General features: G+C 50.4%; 2 protein-coding genes across 24 annotated transcripts in view; one reads left to right on the top strand and one right to left on the bottom strand.

The window, feature by feature from the left end:
• The window catches only part of TDP1 (tyrosyl-DNA phosphodiesterase 1), an 81,594-nt gene extending 69,873 nt beyond the window's left edge, over positions 1–11,721 (bottom strand). For 7 of the 18 annotated variants that reach the window (XR_011258377.1, XR_011258380.1, XR_011258376.1 and 4 more), the window contains exons 1-4: positions 10,306–10,726; positions 7,390–7,964; positions 3,841–3,884; positions 2,595–2,650 (exon numbers count right to left, since the gene is read on the bottom strand). Coding sequence is in view for 13 of the 18 variants with exons in the window: in XM_069597282.1 (XP_069453383.1) it covers positions 2,595–2,650; positions 3,841–3,884; positions 7,390–7,960 (671 nt within the window). In the remaining 5 variants the exon portion in view is untranslated. Of the gene's footprint in view, positions 1–2,594; positions 2,651–3,840; positions 3,885–7,389; positions 7,965–10,305; positions 10,755–11,504 lie in introns of those variants that run through there. The other 11 variants (XR_011258379.1, XM_069597284.1, XM_069597278.1 and 8 more) reach the window with 7 other exon arrangements.
• Positions 11,722–12,001: 280 nt separating this feature from the next.
• Positions 12,002–14,634, top strand: part of EFCAB11 (EF-hand calcium binding domain 11) — a 173,643-nt gene continuing 171,010 nt past the window's right edge. For 5 of the 6 annotated variants that reach the window (XR_011258381.1, XR_011258382.1, XM_069597318.1 and 2 more), the window contains exons 1-2: positions 12,069–12,291; positions 12,828–12,923. Coding sequence is in view for 4 of the 6 variants with exons in the window: in XM_069597318.1 (XP_069453419.1) it covers positions 12,217–12,291; positions 12,828–12,923 (171 nt within the window). In the remaining 2 variants the exon portion in view is untranslated. Of the gene's footprint in view, positions 12,292–12,827; positions 12,924–14,634 lie in introns of all 6 variants that reach the window. The other variant, XM_069597315.1, reaches the window with a different exon arrangement.

The raw sequence follows: 14,634 nt of genomic DNA, 5'->3' as shown, positions 1-14,634 counted from the left end.
CAGCGGAATATTACTCAGCCACGAAAAAGGGTTAATAATGTCACTGGCAGCAACACGGACGGACCTAGAGAGAGTCGTGCTGCGTGAGAAAGCCAGAGGAGGAGAGATAGAGCATGACATCCTTACATATGGAATCTAAAAGGAAGCGATACGGATGAACTCACTCATACAACAGACTCACAGACTCAGAAAAGGAGCTGACAGTTGCTGGAGGCAGGGATGGGGTAGTTAGGGAGCTTGGCAAGGTCACACACACACTGCAATATCCAACACGGATAACAAGGACCGACTGTGTCGCAATGCTGTGTGTCGGCCTGGATGGGACGCCAGTTTGGGGGAGAATGGATACGTGTATGTGTCTGGCTGAGTCCCTTCACTGCTCACCTGAAACTACCACAACATTATTAGTTGGCTATACCCCAATACAAAATAAGAAGTTTACAGTCTGAAAAAAAATATCTGCGGTAACAGATTAACAAGGCTTTTAAGAGAACCATGATCTACTCTGGTTAATCTGAAGTGAGATAATCCTTAGAAGTCAATATATTTTTAAAAGCTCGCCCAACAAAACAAAAATCTTTTCTCCAACAAGCAACCAAGATGAGCAACCTCCACGGTCATCAGGCGTGTGCAGAGCGATGCTCTGTCACAGATGAAAGGACCACGCTCCGCTGAACAGAAGCGTGACAGAAAGCACTCCCCTGGGACTAACCCGAACCCCAACGGCTTCATGCTAGCATGTTCAGGAAAACAAAGAAACACATCTTCTCAGGTGCTTTCTACCTGGAACAAATTTTCTGTTTTGTAACATGAAAGAGAGTGCAGAGAACAATGTAATAGATAATCATGCCTCTACCATCCAGGAACTGTGTTATCAGATCAGCTTTTTTCTTTTTAAAAAAAGATTAAACATTACTGACAAAAACGGTAGTCTTCATTAATCACTTCAAATTGGCATGTGCGGGCTCAGTTGAGTCTGACTCTCTGCGACTCCATGGACTGTAGCCTGCCAGGAACCTCTGTCCATGGGATTCTCCAGGCAAGAATACTGGAGTGGGCTGCCATTTCCTCCTCCAGGGGATCGTCCTGACCCAGGGCCTGAACCGGCCTCGCCTGCACTGGGAGGCAGGTTCTGTCACTGAACCATCAGGGAAGCCTCGCTTCAAATCTATCAGTGTTCAAAAACTTCACAAAAAGGCTACATGATGGGTAATTTTGCATGTCAACTTCATGGGGTGAAGAGTGCCCAGATAAGACATTGTTTCTGGGTGTGTCTGCAAGGGCGTCTCTGGATACGATGCGCATTTGACCTGGTGGCTCAGGAAAGCAGGCCACCCTCCCTAGCGTAAGCAGGCGTCATCCCGTCCTCTGAGCAGCTTGGAGAGATTTTCTCTCAGATCTGTGGGCACGTATGCTCAGGTGTGTCCAACTCTTTGCAACCCTGTGGACTGCAGCCCACCAGGCTCCTCTGTCCGTGGAATTTTCCAGGCAAGAATACTGCAGTTGGTAGCCACTTCCTTCTCCAGGGCCTCTTCCTGACCAAGGATTGACCCCGAGTCTCCCGCCCTGCAGGTGGATCCGTTACCACTGAACCACCTGGGAAGCCCTGGTTCAAGTCACTGTTATTTTCGTTTTTCCGTTACATGCAGCTACAACTAATCCTACATGTTACCGCTTTGAGTGTCAAAGCTGCTTGGGAAATCCCAGCATTTCTGTCTACAGATCTTCCCCGGTGGCTCAGATGGGGAAGAATCTGTCTGCAACGCAGGAGACTAGGGTTCAATCCCTGGGTGGGGATCCCCTGGAGAAGGGCATGATAACCCACTCCACTGTTCCTGCCTGGAGAATAACATGGGCAGAGGAGCCTGGTGGGCTACAGCCCATGGGGTCACACAGAGTCGGACACGCACGCACGCACGCGCTATTAACAATGAAAGTTCACACAGTCCAATCTGTTCCATGCAGCATGGACTTTGAGAATCCTGACGACCATTCTCCTGCGTGTGTATCCCTCCACTTTACTTGCTGCCGCGGGATTCTGCCAAGTGGATGTACTGGAAACGGGACAGGGGAACCATCACCAAGCAATGGGATCTTTATTTGGTCTGCACTGCCTACCACCTCCATATCTGCATCACGGAAGGCCCTATGACTCCAGCATTAACTTCTGAGCTACAGGAACAATTACCTGTGAAATGAGAGAGACTCAAACCAAAAAAACAAAACCACCACCAGCATCAAACTGCTAGGTGAGGTGCAGGCTTACTGGTCAAGAACACAGGTAGCAATGACCTTTTCTTTCCTATGAGCATTGGACCTAAACGTCTTTTATTCAGGTTGAAATTTGTCCTACCCTACTTCTGGACAGAACAGAGGGACATGCTAAAATCTGTATTAAGAAGGCTTGTGATTATTTTAGAACAGATTAAAAAAAAAGAGGCTGCTTTCCCATTGTAATGTTATAAAGATTTCAATAGTTTCAAAAGAAATTTTCAAAGAAAGATGGACAGCAGGTGCCTGAGAAACACAGATCTTGTGTATTCAAGCTCCATTAATTAGGGTTTTGACGTCACCCATCATTCTGCAGAACTCACCTGAACTCTGGTGGATACTGTCTTACGAGCCAGTCCACGTCAAAGCAGTAGTTAAACTAGACGGAAGGAAAGAAAAGACACCATGGGCAATTCAGAAAGCAGTTCCTAAGGAGGACTGTCTAGTTACTGAACTGAAAGGGACTCTAAACCAACCATGAACTACACACAGTGTTCTTTGTAAGCCTGGACCATTATGCTGCAATACTCACAAACCTGAAACACACGCGGAGGGGAATACACGGCTTAAGTTTCCGAGTCAGCGGGGGAGTGCCTGAGAAAACAGAAAACTATCTCTGCACTTTCGCAGCATTTGTATCTGGCTGGTCAAAAAGTTACTTTGGGTTTTTCCATAATGTAATGAAGGGGCTTCCCTAGTGGCTCAGACGGTAAACAATCTGCCTGCAATGCCAGAGACCCTGGGCTGAGAAGATCCCCTGGAGAAGGGGAATCTCTCAGTTGCAATGTGTGCAATCTATTGAGTTAGATTTGTAAACAGGTGTCTGGAATTGGACATTCACTACAGGCTTACGACCTACATCAGACTACAAGTTCTGGACCAGGCTCACCTGTGGGTGTCCTCCCCATGCCTGGGTAATCCCTGGCCCCTCTCCCGAAGCTAACAACTCATCCTAGCCGGGAGAACACACACAAATTCACCCCATGTTCCAGCTAGAGACCAGGATTTCTGCTGCCGAGGAGAACGTGAAGCTCACAGGAAGCCCTGCTTCTTTAGGGCCAAGGCCTTGCTCATCTGCTGGAGAGCCTGGCACCGTAAGGTGATTCATCAACCTGAAGGGGCCAGGCCTGTCAGGAAGGTGCAATGAAACACACAGACACACCTACACCCATTACTTTTCCTGGCTTCTCTTCGGAGGGTGTAGGAAATTTCTCATTTATTTCTCTAACTCAAATCAAACTTGATGTGGCCCTCACCTCTCTATCCACACCTCCAGGAGCTGCACCAGAGTCCCGTGAGACTATCAGTGTGCCAGAGAGAAGTCCCCCGCCGTGGAATTTCCAGGATGACTTCCTGGCCAGTCAGGAAACCGAGAGTCAGAAGCCCTGACTGAGTGTGCATCCACGTTCCAGACTGATGGATCCCATACCCGTGGTGCTGGGCGCTGGCCTCCAGCAAGGTCCCGTCTCGGGGACCCTGCTCGGGGCTGACCATGGGGCCCCCTGCTCGTTTTCCTCCAGAGTGGTTTCTGTGTCCCCCTCCCATCCAAAGACCAAACTGGAAACTCACCTGAGCTGAAGAAACAAGTGTCCCAAAGAGAGGAGATAAAATATCTGAGGAGACAAAACATCAAATTCATATTTTTGATAAAAATCACCTAATAATGACCACAACTGACTTATTAAACAGTCACTGATGGGCAGAATTTGGCTTAGAAAAAGGTGCGCTGAAGAATTACTATGAGGCTAGACTTTAATGTTCCAGAAAATTCAAGAGAAAATTTCCCCGGGCTGATAATATTTATTATGTATCACTATTATTTAACCGAACATAATGGGAAAAAAATCAAGATCTATAACGTTAGAACTGGATGACGAGTCAAAACTGTCAGTGAGAACGATAACGACACACATCCTCCCTTTCTCCAAATCTCTTATTAATTAGAAAACTTTTCTTCTTCTGTTTTTGGGCTGCACGTGACTTGTGGGATCTTAGTTCCCTGATCGGGGACTGAACCCATGCCCTGCAGCGGAGGCAGTGTCTTAGCCACTGGACCAGCAGGGGAGGGAAGCTCTGGAAGCACCTGTCTTAAAGGGAGAGCTGAACAATCAAAAAGAAATCACGGTATGTTGTTTCCCCATTTCCGCCCACTGCAGCCCCTGTTTCTACCTTTCTGAATTATCTGAAATTCCTCTTCCTCCACGAGATCCTCTAAAGAACCTACGATTATGGCCTTTGCTGGTGTGGGAAACCTTGGGAGCATGCATTTCATGCCAGAATGAAAGCGCAAGTCACTCAGCTGTGTCCAACTCTGCAACCCAGGCCAGAATTCTCCAGGCCAGAACACTGGGGAGGGCGGCACCCACCCTTCTCCAGGGAATATTCCCAACCCAGGGACAGAGCCCCGGTCTCCCACTTTGCAGGTGGATTCTTTACCAGCTGACCCACAAGGGCAGCCGTGATGCCAGAATGCCTGCATTCAAATCCCAGTCCAACCATATTCCTGTGACCTTGGGCAGGTTTATTCAACTTCTCTGCAGACCAGTCACAGATTCAAGGAGGACAACTGTTAACATCTACTCACAAGGCCGCTATGAGAATTAAAGGAGATCACCTACATAACCCACGTAAAAGTTCCTATCATAAATGTTACCTCCCCTTCCTTCGTATCTTGGTGCTAACAGCTAGTCATTAGTTTATTACTTATACAAAAGTCTTGCATAGCTCTCTATTTCCTGTTTCAATCTCTCTCAGTTGACACTGACATCTATCTTACATTTCCTCAGAGCAGGTAGACATTTGCAGAAAGGAAAAATAAACACCTTGTACAATCAAACTCCTTATAGTATGGAATTAAATACACCAACATTTATACATCACACACAAGATGTAGTGACTTGGCCAAAAAGTTTGTTCAGGGATTCCACAGGGTGTTACAGAAAACCCTGAAGGGAATTTTTGGTCAATCACACATTTGATATATGATTACAATACTGTTCACAGTGCACACAACCTGCCCTTGCCTGCGGGCGAGGCAGGCGCTGCGCGGCGTGGGCCGGTGGCTCTGGGCGCCTGCTGTGCTGTGTGGCCGAGTGAGTGCGCCGCGCCGGGCTCTCCATGCGCTTCCCCCGACCCCATTCTCGTTTCTTTTTTCTGAATCCCCAGTTTAAAGATGAGTAAACTAAAATTTTGAAGAATATTAGGTCCTTTGTTTGCTGAAGCTCCAATATTTTGGCCACATGACTTGAAGAACCGACTTACTGGGAAAGACCCTGATGCTGGGAGGGATTGGGGGCAGGAGGAGAAGGGGACGACAGAGGATGAGATGGTTGGATGGCATCACGGACTCGATGGACATGAGTCTGAGTGAACTCCGGGATTGGTGATGGACAGGGAGGCCTGCGTGCTGCAGTCCATGGGGTCGCAGAGGGTCAGAACAACAACAAAGGTCCCTGGTCAGTTACCAAGACAGCAGGCAAATGCTGAGGCCGGATTCAAGTCTTGTGTCCAGGATTCTGGGGCTTCTGCTGGTCCCTCAAAGGCAAGCCTTGCTTCCTCTCTGCACCCAATACTTGTGACCACAAGTGCAGCGGGGAGCGTGGGGTGTTCCCTCACAGACCCATCCTCCAGACACCAGCTGCCTGTCCTACAACTCAACTCAGTTCTGACAGCATCCACCTGGAGCTGGCATCGGACCCCACAGGTGAAGGGCTGCCCCCGCTAAGCCTCACCCACCACCCCTCCCCTTGGGTTTGATCATTTGCGCAGCGCCTCACAGAACTCAGGAAGGCCCTTTATTCACCAGATCACCAGTTTTTTTTTTTTAAAAGGATGCAACTTGGGAACAACCAGAGGAAGACGTGGGCAGGGCAAGGAATGGGGAGGGGCTCCCTTCCAGGCGCACCAGGCCCAGCGCCTCCTGTATACACTAACCTGGAAGCTCCACAGACCTCTAAAGGGAGGTTTTGGGTTTGCTTTTTGTTTTTTTTTTTTTTTAATGGAGGCTTCACTGCAAAGGCAAGACTAATTAAATCACTGGCCACTAGTGACTGACTGGACCCCTCCCCAGAAGTGGGGGTTGGGGCTGAAAGTTCCAACTTTAACCACAAGGTTGGTTCCCCAGGCAACCAGCCTCTTACCCTCCACCATTCCTAGGGGCATTCCAAAAGTCTCTGCATTAAAATAAACAGGTGTGGTTGAAAGGGGCTCCTTATGCATAACAAAATCTACTCCTTTCACCTTTAATTACTTTGGAGCTATTTCAGGTACCTGGGACCAAAAAAAACAAAAAACAAAAAAAACCACCACCCAACTATAACCAGTGGGAAGACCAAATGTCTGTATATATCACAATATCACACAGATGTTCCCTGGAGACAGAAACGAAAGACCAGGGCACTCTTGTTTTCACCCAGAACCAAACCCAGGCTTTCACACAGTGGTCCTCAAACTTGCTCAGGCAACAGAATCCCCCGAAGGGCTCGGGAAGCAGATAGCAGGGCCGGGCTCCCAGAGTCTGATACAAGGGATCTGGAGGGGAGGCTGATAACTGGCACTTTAATAAGCTCCAGGGGATGCTGACGCTCTGGTCCAGGGGAACTACTGCTGTCAGTTACTGGCTACTTTCCTGATAAAGTATTACTGGATCAAGTTTGACCTTTACAAGTGAAGCAACCCTAAGCACTGTCTGAAGGCTTCCACTAGGGCGGTGCACAGCTGTGGTCCCTAACCCTTCTGGCACCAGGGACTGAGTCTGTGGAAGACAATCTCTCCGTGGACTGGAGTCGGGGAGCGTTTCCAGATGATTCAAGCGCGTGGCATTCACTGTGCGCTTTATTTCCATTGTTATGACATCAGCTCCACCTCAAATCATCAGCCATGAGATTCTGGAGGTTGGGGACCCCTGATCTACTGAGCTGTGGGAAGCAGCCACTGGTTTCCTGACCTAAGGAAACAGTTTGCTGTCAAACAAATGCATCTGCCTGTCAAAATGGTTACTTTCCCCAAAGAGTGGTTCAGAAGTGTTCTTGGAGGTCCTTCCTAGGCGGTCCTCCTGTTTAACCAAGGGGGAGCCCCCTCAAGGCAGTCTGAGGGCTCCCGTTCCCCAGCTTCACTCACCCTTGATGTGGAGGGCTCCCGTGTTATACTTGGGCTTAATCCCGGAGACTCTCGTGAGGTAGAACTGGAAAGGGTTCCCTTTATCCAGCAAGTCCCAGATGTCCTGGCCTTCCCCTGACATTTCCTGCTCATCTTCCTCGTCTGGGAGCCCACGGCTGGTGGGGGGGCCGTGCGGCCCAGCGCCCCGAGCCGCGCGGCCCCTGGGAGAAGGGGGGCCTTTCTCCTCTTTCACCCGCGGGTCCTTCGCCTGCTCCTGCTGCTGCTCTGGAGGCAGCTCGTCCTCACTGCTGGACAGACACCAGCCCAGGTCCTCCTGGGACCCGCTCTTCTGTCTTTTGCAAGGCGAAGCTTCTGAAGCTGAGTCTGTGCTGCTGAATTTCACAGGCTCCAGCTTCCTCCTGTGGGCGGCTTTCCGAGCCTCGGAGCAGGTGTACTTTGGCTGCCCGGCGGCCCCCTGCCCAGTGTCGGGGAGGAGAGAGGCAGATGGCTTGTCCGGCTGTGGCTTCTCCTCCTCACTTTCATCACTACTGGATATTGTCCACTTCCCATAATTGCCTTCCTGGGACATCATGCTTCTGGAAAAGAAAGGCAGAAATCTTGTTTCCCATTCACCAGTTCCCAGGTGGAGCTAATGGTAAAGAACACGCCTGCCAATGCAGGAGACATGAGAGAAAAAAAAGTGGGATTCGATCCCTGGGTCGGGAAGACCCCCTGGAGGAAGGCAGGGCAACCCACTGCAGTATTCTCCCCTGGAGGATTCCACGGACAGAGGAGACGGCGGGCTCCAGTCCATAGGGTCGCACAGATGCTGGCACACTCACTCTCTTGCTCTCAAGTTCCATGTCCTGAGCTTTTAGGACACATGTTTAGCTAGCACACCTGACACTACCAGCTGCTGAGCTGTTTTCACTAACATCAGCTGCTGGGTGGGTGTTCAGGGCACACGAGCAGAACCTACCACGAGAACCTGGCAAGAAGGTGACAGCGGAAACCCCGCTCACCTTCTCCTCTCCGTCTTTCCACCTGGATCTTGATCTTAAATGCCTGGGTGGTGTCTGGCACAGCGCAGGTCTAACATCACTCTCTGGGTAACTGACGGCACTAGAATCAGAACTGCAACCCACGTGCGCTAACTCTAAGATCTGACATCATTTGGGTCATCAAAGTACAGTGTTTCCCAAAGTGGAGATGACTGGGGCCTGACATTAACCTCGCATTATGAAACCGCCTCTCTTCTCCATTCCTATCCAATCCCTCAGCTTAATCAAGGAGGAGGTTATTTGTAGAAATGTCTTTAATCCTGCTTTTGAAAAAACAACAGGCTTTGGGCTCTTCTGCAGGCACCAGCAGCACTTTGGTTTAACGTGAGCAGGAGGTGTCTAACGGCTCCATGACACTTAGAGTAACTAAAGTTTACTTCTTACAGACAGTGTTTCTGTAAAAGTGGGTTCAAATAAAGACATTAAGCAAATAGTAGCATAGCTGTTGAGAGTAAGACAAAACTGGGGACGTAACCAACCACATTAATGAAATCCAGCAAACACCGCATTAAGCTACTGTGCCAAGGAGGGCAGAAATCTAAAGAAACTCTACTACCAAATGCCAACTTGCATCAGTGTCTATTAGATACTAAAAAAAAAAACTGAATGCGAACGTATACTCCTCTTAAAGCTGCTAGCTCCTGCTCTCCCCCTACCATCCCAGCCCCAGTTGGGCTATTTGTTTCACACTTCCAGCTGCTTCTCATAGAGCTTGCAAACCATCAGGAGGGCATGGGAATCAATCTCACCTGAGGCCAGGTGTGGCCAGTGGTGGGCAGATCTGGACTCCAATATCAAATCCGGTCATTACTAGGTGGTAAATATGCACTTGGGCAGGTTACCTAACTGCTCAGCCTCACTTTTCTCCTCTGAAAATGGGTATCAGATCTACCTCCCAGAGTTTGTTTGTCCAGAAAATATTTATTGAGCAGTTTCTATGTGTCAAGCTCTGGGAATAAGAAATTAATAGCATAGAAACAGCTTCCGCCTTAGGAAAGCTTATACTTCAGGGAGAAAGAGACTGACAGGAACAAAAACAGCCAAGACCACCAAGATATCTTTACAAATATTCATTATATTTTTCTCATATCATAGGTATGAGAAAGTAACACAGATGCCTTTCCCTTATAATATCCTGACCTTAACATTTAACTGAGCGCCGAATGAAGAAAAGGAAACAGCCAAATAAAGTGGAGGTGGGAAAGAAGAGTATTCCAAGTGAAAGGACCCAAGCTGCAAAGGCCAGGCCAGAAGAAGGCTGCAGTTAACTCCAGAAAACAGACGCGGAGCTGGGGAAGGAAGACAGGGAGGTGGTCCAAGATGAAGGGGGATGGCGGAATAAGGAGTCAAGTTACAGACCCTGGACTTTAAGAAGAGTAGGGCTACACTCCTGGATTCTAAGAACAGCAGGGCTACACTGACGGGGGGCACCTTTTAATAAGCAGGGGAGAACCTTGTCCGATTTACTTCTAAAATATTCGGCTCCCTACAACTCTGCATCCCAACATTCTCTGGTAGGAGAAGGGGACGACAGAGGATGAGATGGTTGGATGGCATCACCGACTCAGCGGACCTGATTTGAGCAAACTCTGCGAGACGGTGAAGGACGGGGAAGTCTGGCTGCTGCTGGCCATGGGTCTCAGAGAGATGGACGCGACCGAGAGGCTGAAGAACAGCAGCTCTGTCCGGAGAATGGTCTGGAGGGAGGCAGGAGGGGAGGGAGGCGGCTCCTGCGGGGACCCCGGGGGCTGGAGAAGGCGGAGGGGAGGCAGCGCAGGGCGCGGAGGCGCAGGCACACGGAAGAAGAAAGAACAGCCGCTAACCCTCCCCTGCGTTTGCCTCGGGCCGGGCACAGCGCTGCCTCGCGCCCCCTCACCTCACGCTCGCAAGTCTCACCGCTGGAAGCAGCACGACGGCTCCCTCGGACCGGGAACAGCAGAGTGAGCGCCCGGCGCGCTGGCGGATTCTCGAGGCCGCCCGTCCACCGAGAGGCCGGAGTACGAACCCGCGGAGGAGAGCGCCCGGCGGGCTCCGGTCCCCTCAGGGCAGGCCGCCGAAGCCCAGGAGGGCCCTACCTGGGCGCTCCGCTGCCCTCCGGACCCGCCTCCAAGCCCGCTGGCCCGTGGGGACGCGCCGGAGCCGGGCTTCCCGCGCACCGGGCCGGGAGGAGGACAGGCTCAGCGCTGCCGCCGCGGCCTCCACGCGCGCAGCCCTCGAAGCCCCCGAGCGTGCGGCCGCCCGGGACCCCGCCCCGCCCACCCCGCGCTCGCGCATGCGCATGCGCGCGATTCAAACCCTCCGGCCCGGCGCGCGCCGCGCGGCCCCGCCCCTGCCCCTGCCCCTTCCGGGACGCGCGCCGCTGGGTCCTAAGGCCCGCCGGGTCACCTGGGGACCGCCGCGGGCCCCTCCAGAGAGGGGAGGAGTCCCGGCAGCTTTTAGCGGTCCTCTCGCCGCCTGGCCACGGCTGCCAAAAGCGGGAGAGAGGAAGAGAAGTTTCCCTCTTTCCTCATAGCTGATCAGCAAAACGCATCCTCTTTGCGGGGGATCTCCTAATTTCAGGCTCCCGGAGCTCGAGGCAGCGGGGGTTGGGGGGGGGGTTCTTTTCAAAGGGGGAGAGGGTCAGCTGAGAGGTTAGAGGAAGCTGAAGTCTGAGACGTGTTCCGGGTTCTCCTGGGGCGCAGACTGTAAGCCCTGTTCTAAGACCAAAGGTTAAATAAGCTCCCTCAGACTCAAGCTCGAATATTGGTTTCTTAGTTAAAGTAGGTGTGTGTGCCTCTGTGTATGTGTGTTGCCTTTTTAATCTTACTGATTTGCCAGGAGACGGATCTGAGATAAACTCTTCCCAAATGGAATCCTTGCCCTATTTCTTGCATTTAGTAAGGATGTTTGCCATGGAGTTTGGACTCAGTGCTCTTGATACCATTCTTGGAATTTCCACCCCTCCCAGAAAGCTGGATTAAATAACTTGATGGAAACGTTCTAAGGGCTCACTTGGTTTGTTTATTGAACGTCTGATTTGTACTAGGCACCGGGCTCAGTGCTAGGCTTATCGGGAGGATGGAACAGAGTAATTACCTGGGACTTGCTGATCCGGACGTGAGTCCTGGGCTTGATTGGTTCCTTTTATGCTTTGTTCACACTCTTGTGTCTCTTACGATGCCTAGCATAGTGTCTTTGATCGAAATTATCAAAAGTAAATACTGCAAGGTGTGGGAACAGAAAATGAGAAGAATCACGCAGTACACAGTGAAACAGTGCCTGGGCGAGCACGTGTCCCAGCCCAGGGGGGAGAAACTAGAGGGGCGGAGCCAGGGCTTGGGGCAGGCCTGAGGGCCTCTCTGCCATAGGCTGTTCCCAGAGTTTTCGAAACTAGGGGGCGGATCCAAGTTGGGGGGCGGGTCTGAGGGCCTCTCTGCCATAGGCTGTTCCAAGAGTTAATAAAGCTAGGGGGCGGAGCCAAAGTTGGGGGCGGGCCTGAGGGCTTCTCTGCCATAGGCTGTGCCAAGAGTTAATAAAACTAGAGGGGCGGAGCCAGGGTTGGGGGCGGGCCTGAGGGCCTCTGCCATAGGCTGTTCCAAGGAAACGTAGCCAAACAAAGTCTCTGGCCAATAGAGCTGCGGGATCAACGCCAGTGGCTCGCAGGTTGTCCAATGAGAGGGGACGTTGGAGGTGCCTGGCGAAGCTCAGCTTCCGGGACTGCGCCGAGCCGGGCTGGCGGTCCCGGCCCGGGGGCTTTGGCCGCAGAGCTCGCGGGTTCTGCAGTCTGGACTCGCATGGGGAGATCGCGATGTTCTCCTCCCAGGCCGGCGGCCGGCCGCGAACGTGGGAGGCTAGTCCCTCAGAGCACAAGAAGTGGGTGGAAGTAGGTGTCCGGAGGGCTGGGTCTCGGACTTCGGCTTGACCCGGGGCGCTCACGCCATCCCCTCGCCCGGCTCTCGTTCAGCCCCGAGGTGTGATGGCTAATGATCCAGCCTGGGGCTTCCAAGCTTCTGGATCCCCGTCCAGTGTTCTGCCTCCTTCCAACCCCCTTCTGCTCTCTGCGACAGTCTCTTTATAATAAGCTGTAACCTGCACCTCTCCTCCCGCCTTTCAAAGCCGTCCTCGCTGCCTCGCCTTCCTCATTCTAGCATGAATTTTGGGTAGAATTTATCCCGATGGTTTAAAAGAATCAACCTACCGATTAAGTCCTTGGCACTTTGAGGAGGGGTGGGGAGTAAATTTTAGCACATCATTAAGGTGTTTTGAGAATTAAAATTAAGATAATGAAACTCACTTCCCAGCCCAAATTTTCAGCTAAGTTTTAGATTTGACAGGTCTAAACTTAATATATGTTAGTAATAAAAATAGTAGAACAAATGGTTTCTGTTTTATTAACTGAAGATTTTTAATGTTCTTTAGGTATTTAGAGCATGCGATGAAGATAACAAAGGCTATCTAAGCAGAGAGGACTTTAAAGTTGCTGTTGTAATGCTGTTTGGTTACAAGCCATCCAAGGTAGAAATTTCTTTTGTATTTGGGGACAGCGCAGAGAATACAGTAGTGGTGGTGGGTTAGTTGTCAAGTTGTGTCTTACTCTTGCGACCCCATGGACTGTAGCCTGCCAGGCTCCTCTGTCCATGGGATTCTCCAGGCAAGAATTCTGGAGTGGGTTGCCATTCTCTTCTCCAGGGGATCTTCCCCACCCAGGGACTGAACCAGGGTCTCCTGCATTCCAGGCAGATTCTTTGCCAACTGAGCTACGAGGGAAGCCCAATACAGTAGTGGATGGATTCTAAGTAAAGTGCAGAGGGCTAGCTTAGGATGTTTATAAAACAAACCATTGCCTTTTGAGCAATTTTAGAGATGTGTCCAGTGCTGAATTTTACTTTCTTCTTAAGAACCCAAATAAGTGATGAATTAGAATCTATAAAAACTAAGTTACCACAAGGCTGGCAATAATTATGTTAAATGTGAGATACTAGCATGGTTTCAAGACAGAAGCCTGGGAGGGGGATGTTGGTAACAGGGGGAATTCACAGAGGAAGGGACGTGCAGGATTTTCTTTTTTTTTTAAACTAAGAAAAAAAAGTTGCCCCATTTAAATTATGAAAATAATGCGTTTATATAGTCAAAAATTTAAAACTGACCAGAAAAATATGAAGTTGGATGTAAATCTCTTCCCTCCCTACTCCTCAGGAGTTACCATTATTAGCCATTTTCTTGTGTATCATCCCAAATTTCCTATGCATGACAAACACGCCTGGCATGCTATTGAAAGCATAGGAAGGTGTATAGTATGCCTATTTTATTTTAACTTGCTTTTTTCACTTGACAGTAGAAGAACATGGAAGCACACACACTACATTTAAGAAAAGGCAGTTGCCTGGTCGTCTCTAGCTAGTTGCCTTGTTTTGGTCATTTCAGTTGCTTCCATTATTTTTCATTCCTGCTAATATTGCCACAATGAGCATTCTTTTGCAACTATATCTCTGTTTGTGAATGCATCTCTGTGGAATTAATTCCTAGAAGTATAAGTGCTAGGTACACTTGAAATTTCATTGGGCATTGCTTCTCCAGAAAAGGTTGCGCTAGTTAAGGAGAGCTGAGCTGAACTCCAGTGAGCCTCCTGCTTCAGTCAGACAGGTTTCCTGGGGCTCCCCATCCTTGCGTGCTCCCCTTGTCCTTTACATCCATTCTAGTCCCAGGTCCCTCTTGTTGAGCTGCTGAATTGGGATAGATCAGAGGCGAGATCTTGGTCAGGTGTAAGAAATTCAGTGGCAGGCATCAGCGTGAGGGAGCACTCGGGGCTGTCTCTGGAATGCCCTCCCTCCTGCCCTCATTGGACCAAGGGATCCGGCGGCCACTTGGGCTCAGCTCTGCCTTATGATCGAGCTCTACTTGTCTCAGATTACAGACCCCACGAAGCCGGGGACCACATCGCATCCACTTCTCCATCATGCTTAGGTGTATCACAACTTCACTGTTAGTGTGTTCTGTTGATTCAACGGGTCCCATGAACAGCTCGGGTAGGTTCCGAGTGGTTCAACTGCCAGGGGGTTGCTTAGTTACTGTGAGGTTGATTCTGGAGCTCAGAGAAGTCCTCAGGGCTAGTCAGGGCTGCCTCCCAGAAAGTACAGCTCTCCTGTTAACCTGCACTCATTTCAGCTGGAATTCCAGAGCAGGTCGCCAAGTGGACCCAGCCTGTGAAACACTGCGTTTAACCCAG

This window comes from Ovis canadensis, chromosome 7 (assembly GCF_042477335.2).
Source record: "Ovis canadensis isolate MfBH-ARS-UI-01 breed Bighorn chromosome 7, ARS-UI_OviCan_v2, whole genome shotgun sequence".
In the NCBI taxonomy this organism is placed as follows: Eukaryota; Metazoa; Chordata; class Mammalia; order Artiodactyla; family Bovidae; genus Ovis; species Ovis canadensis.
The sequence above is the reverse complement of the archived record's forward strand: the minus strand, read 5'-3'. Positions and strand labels throughout refer to the sequence as shown.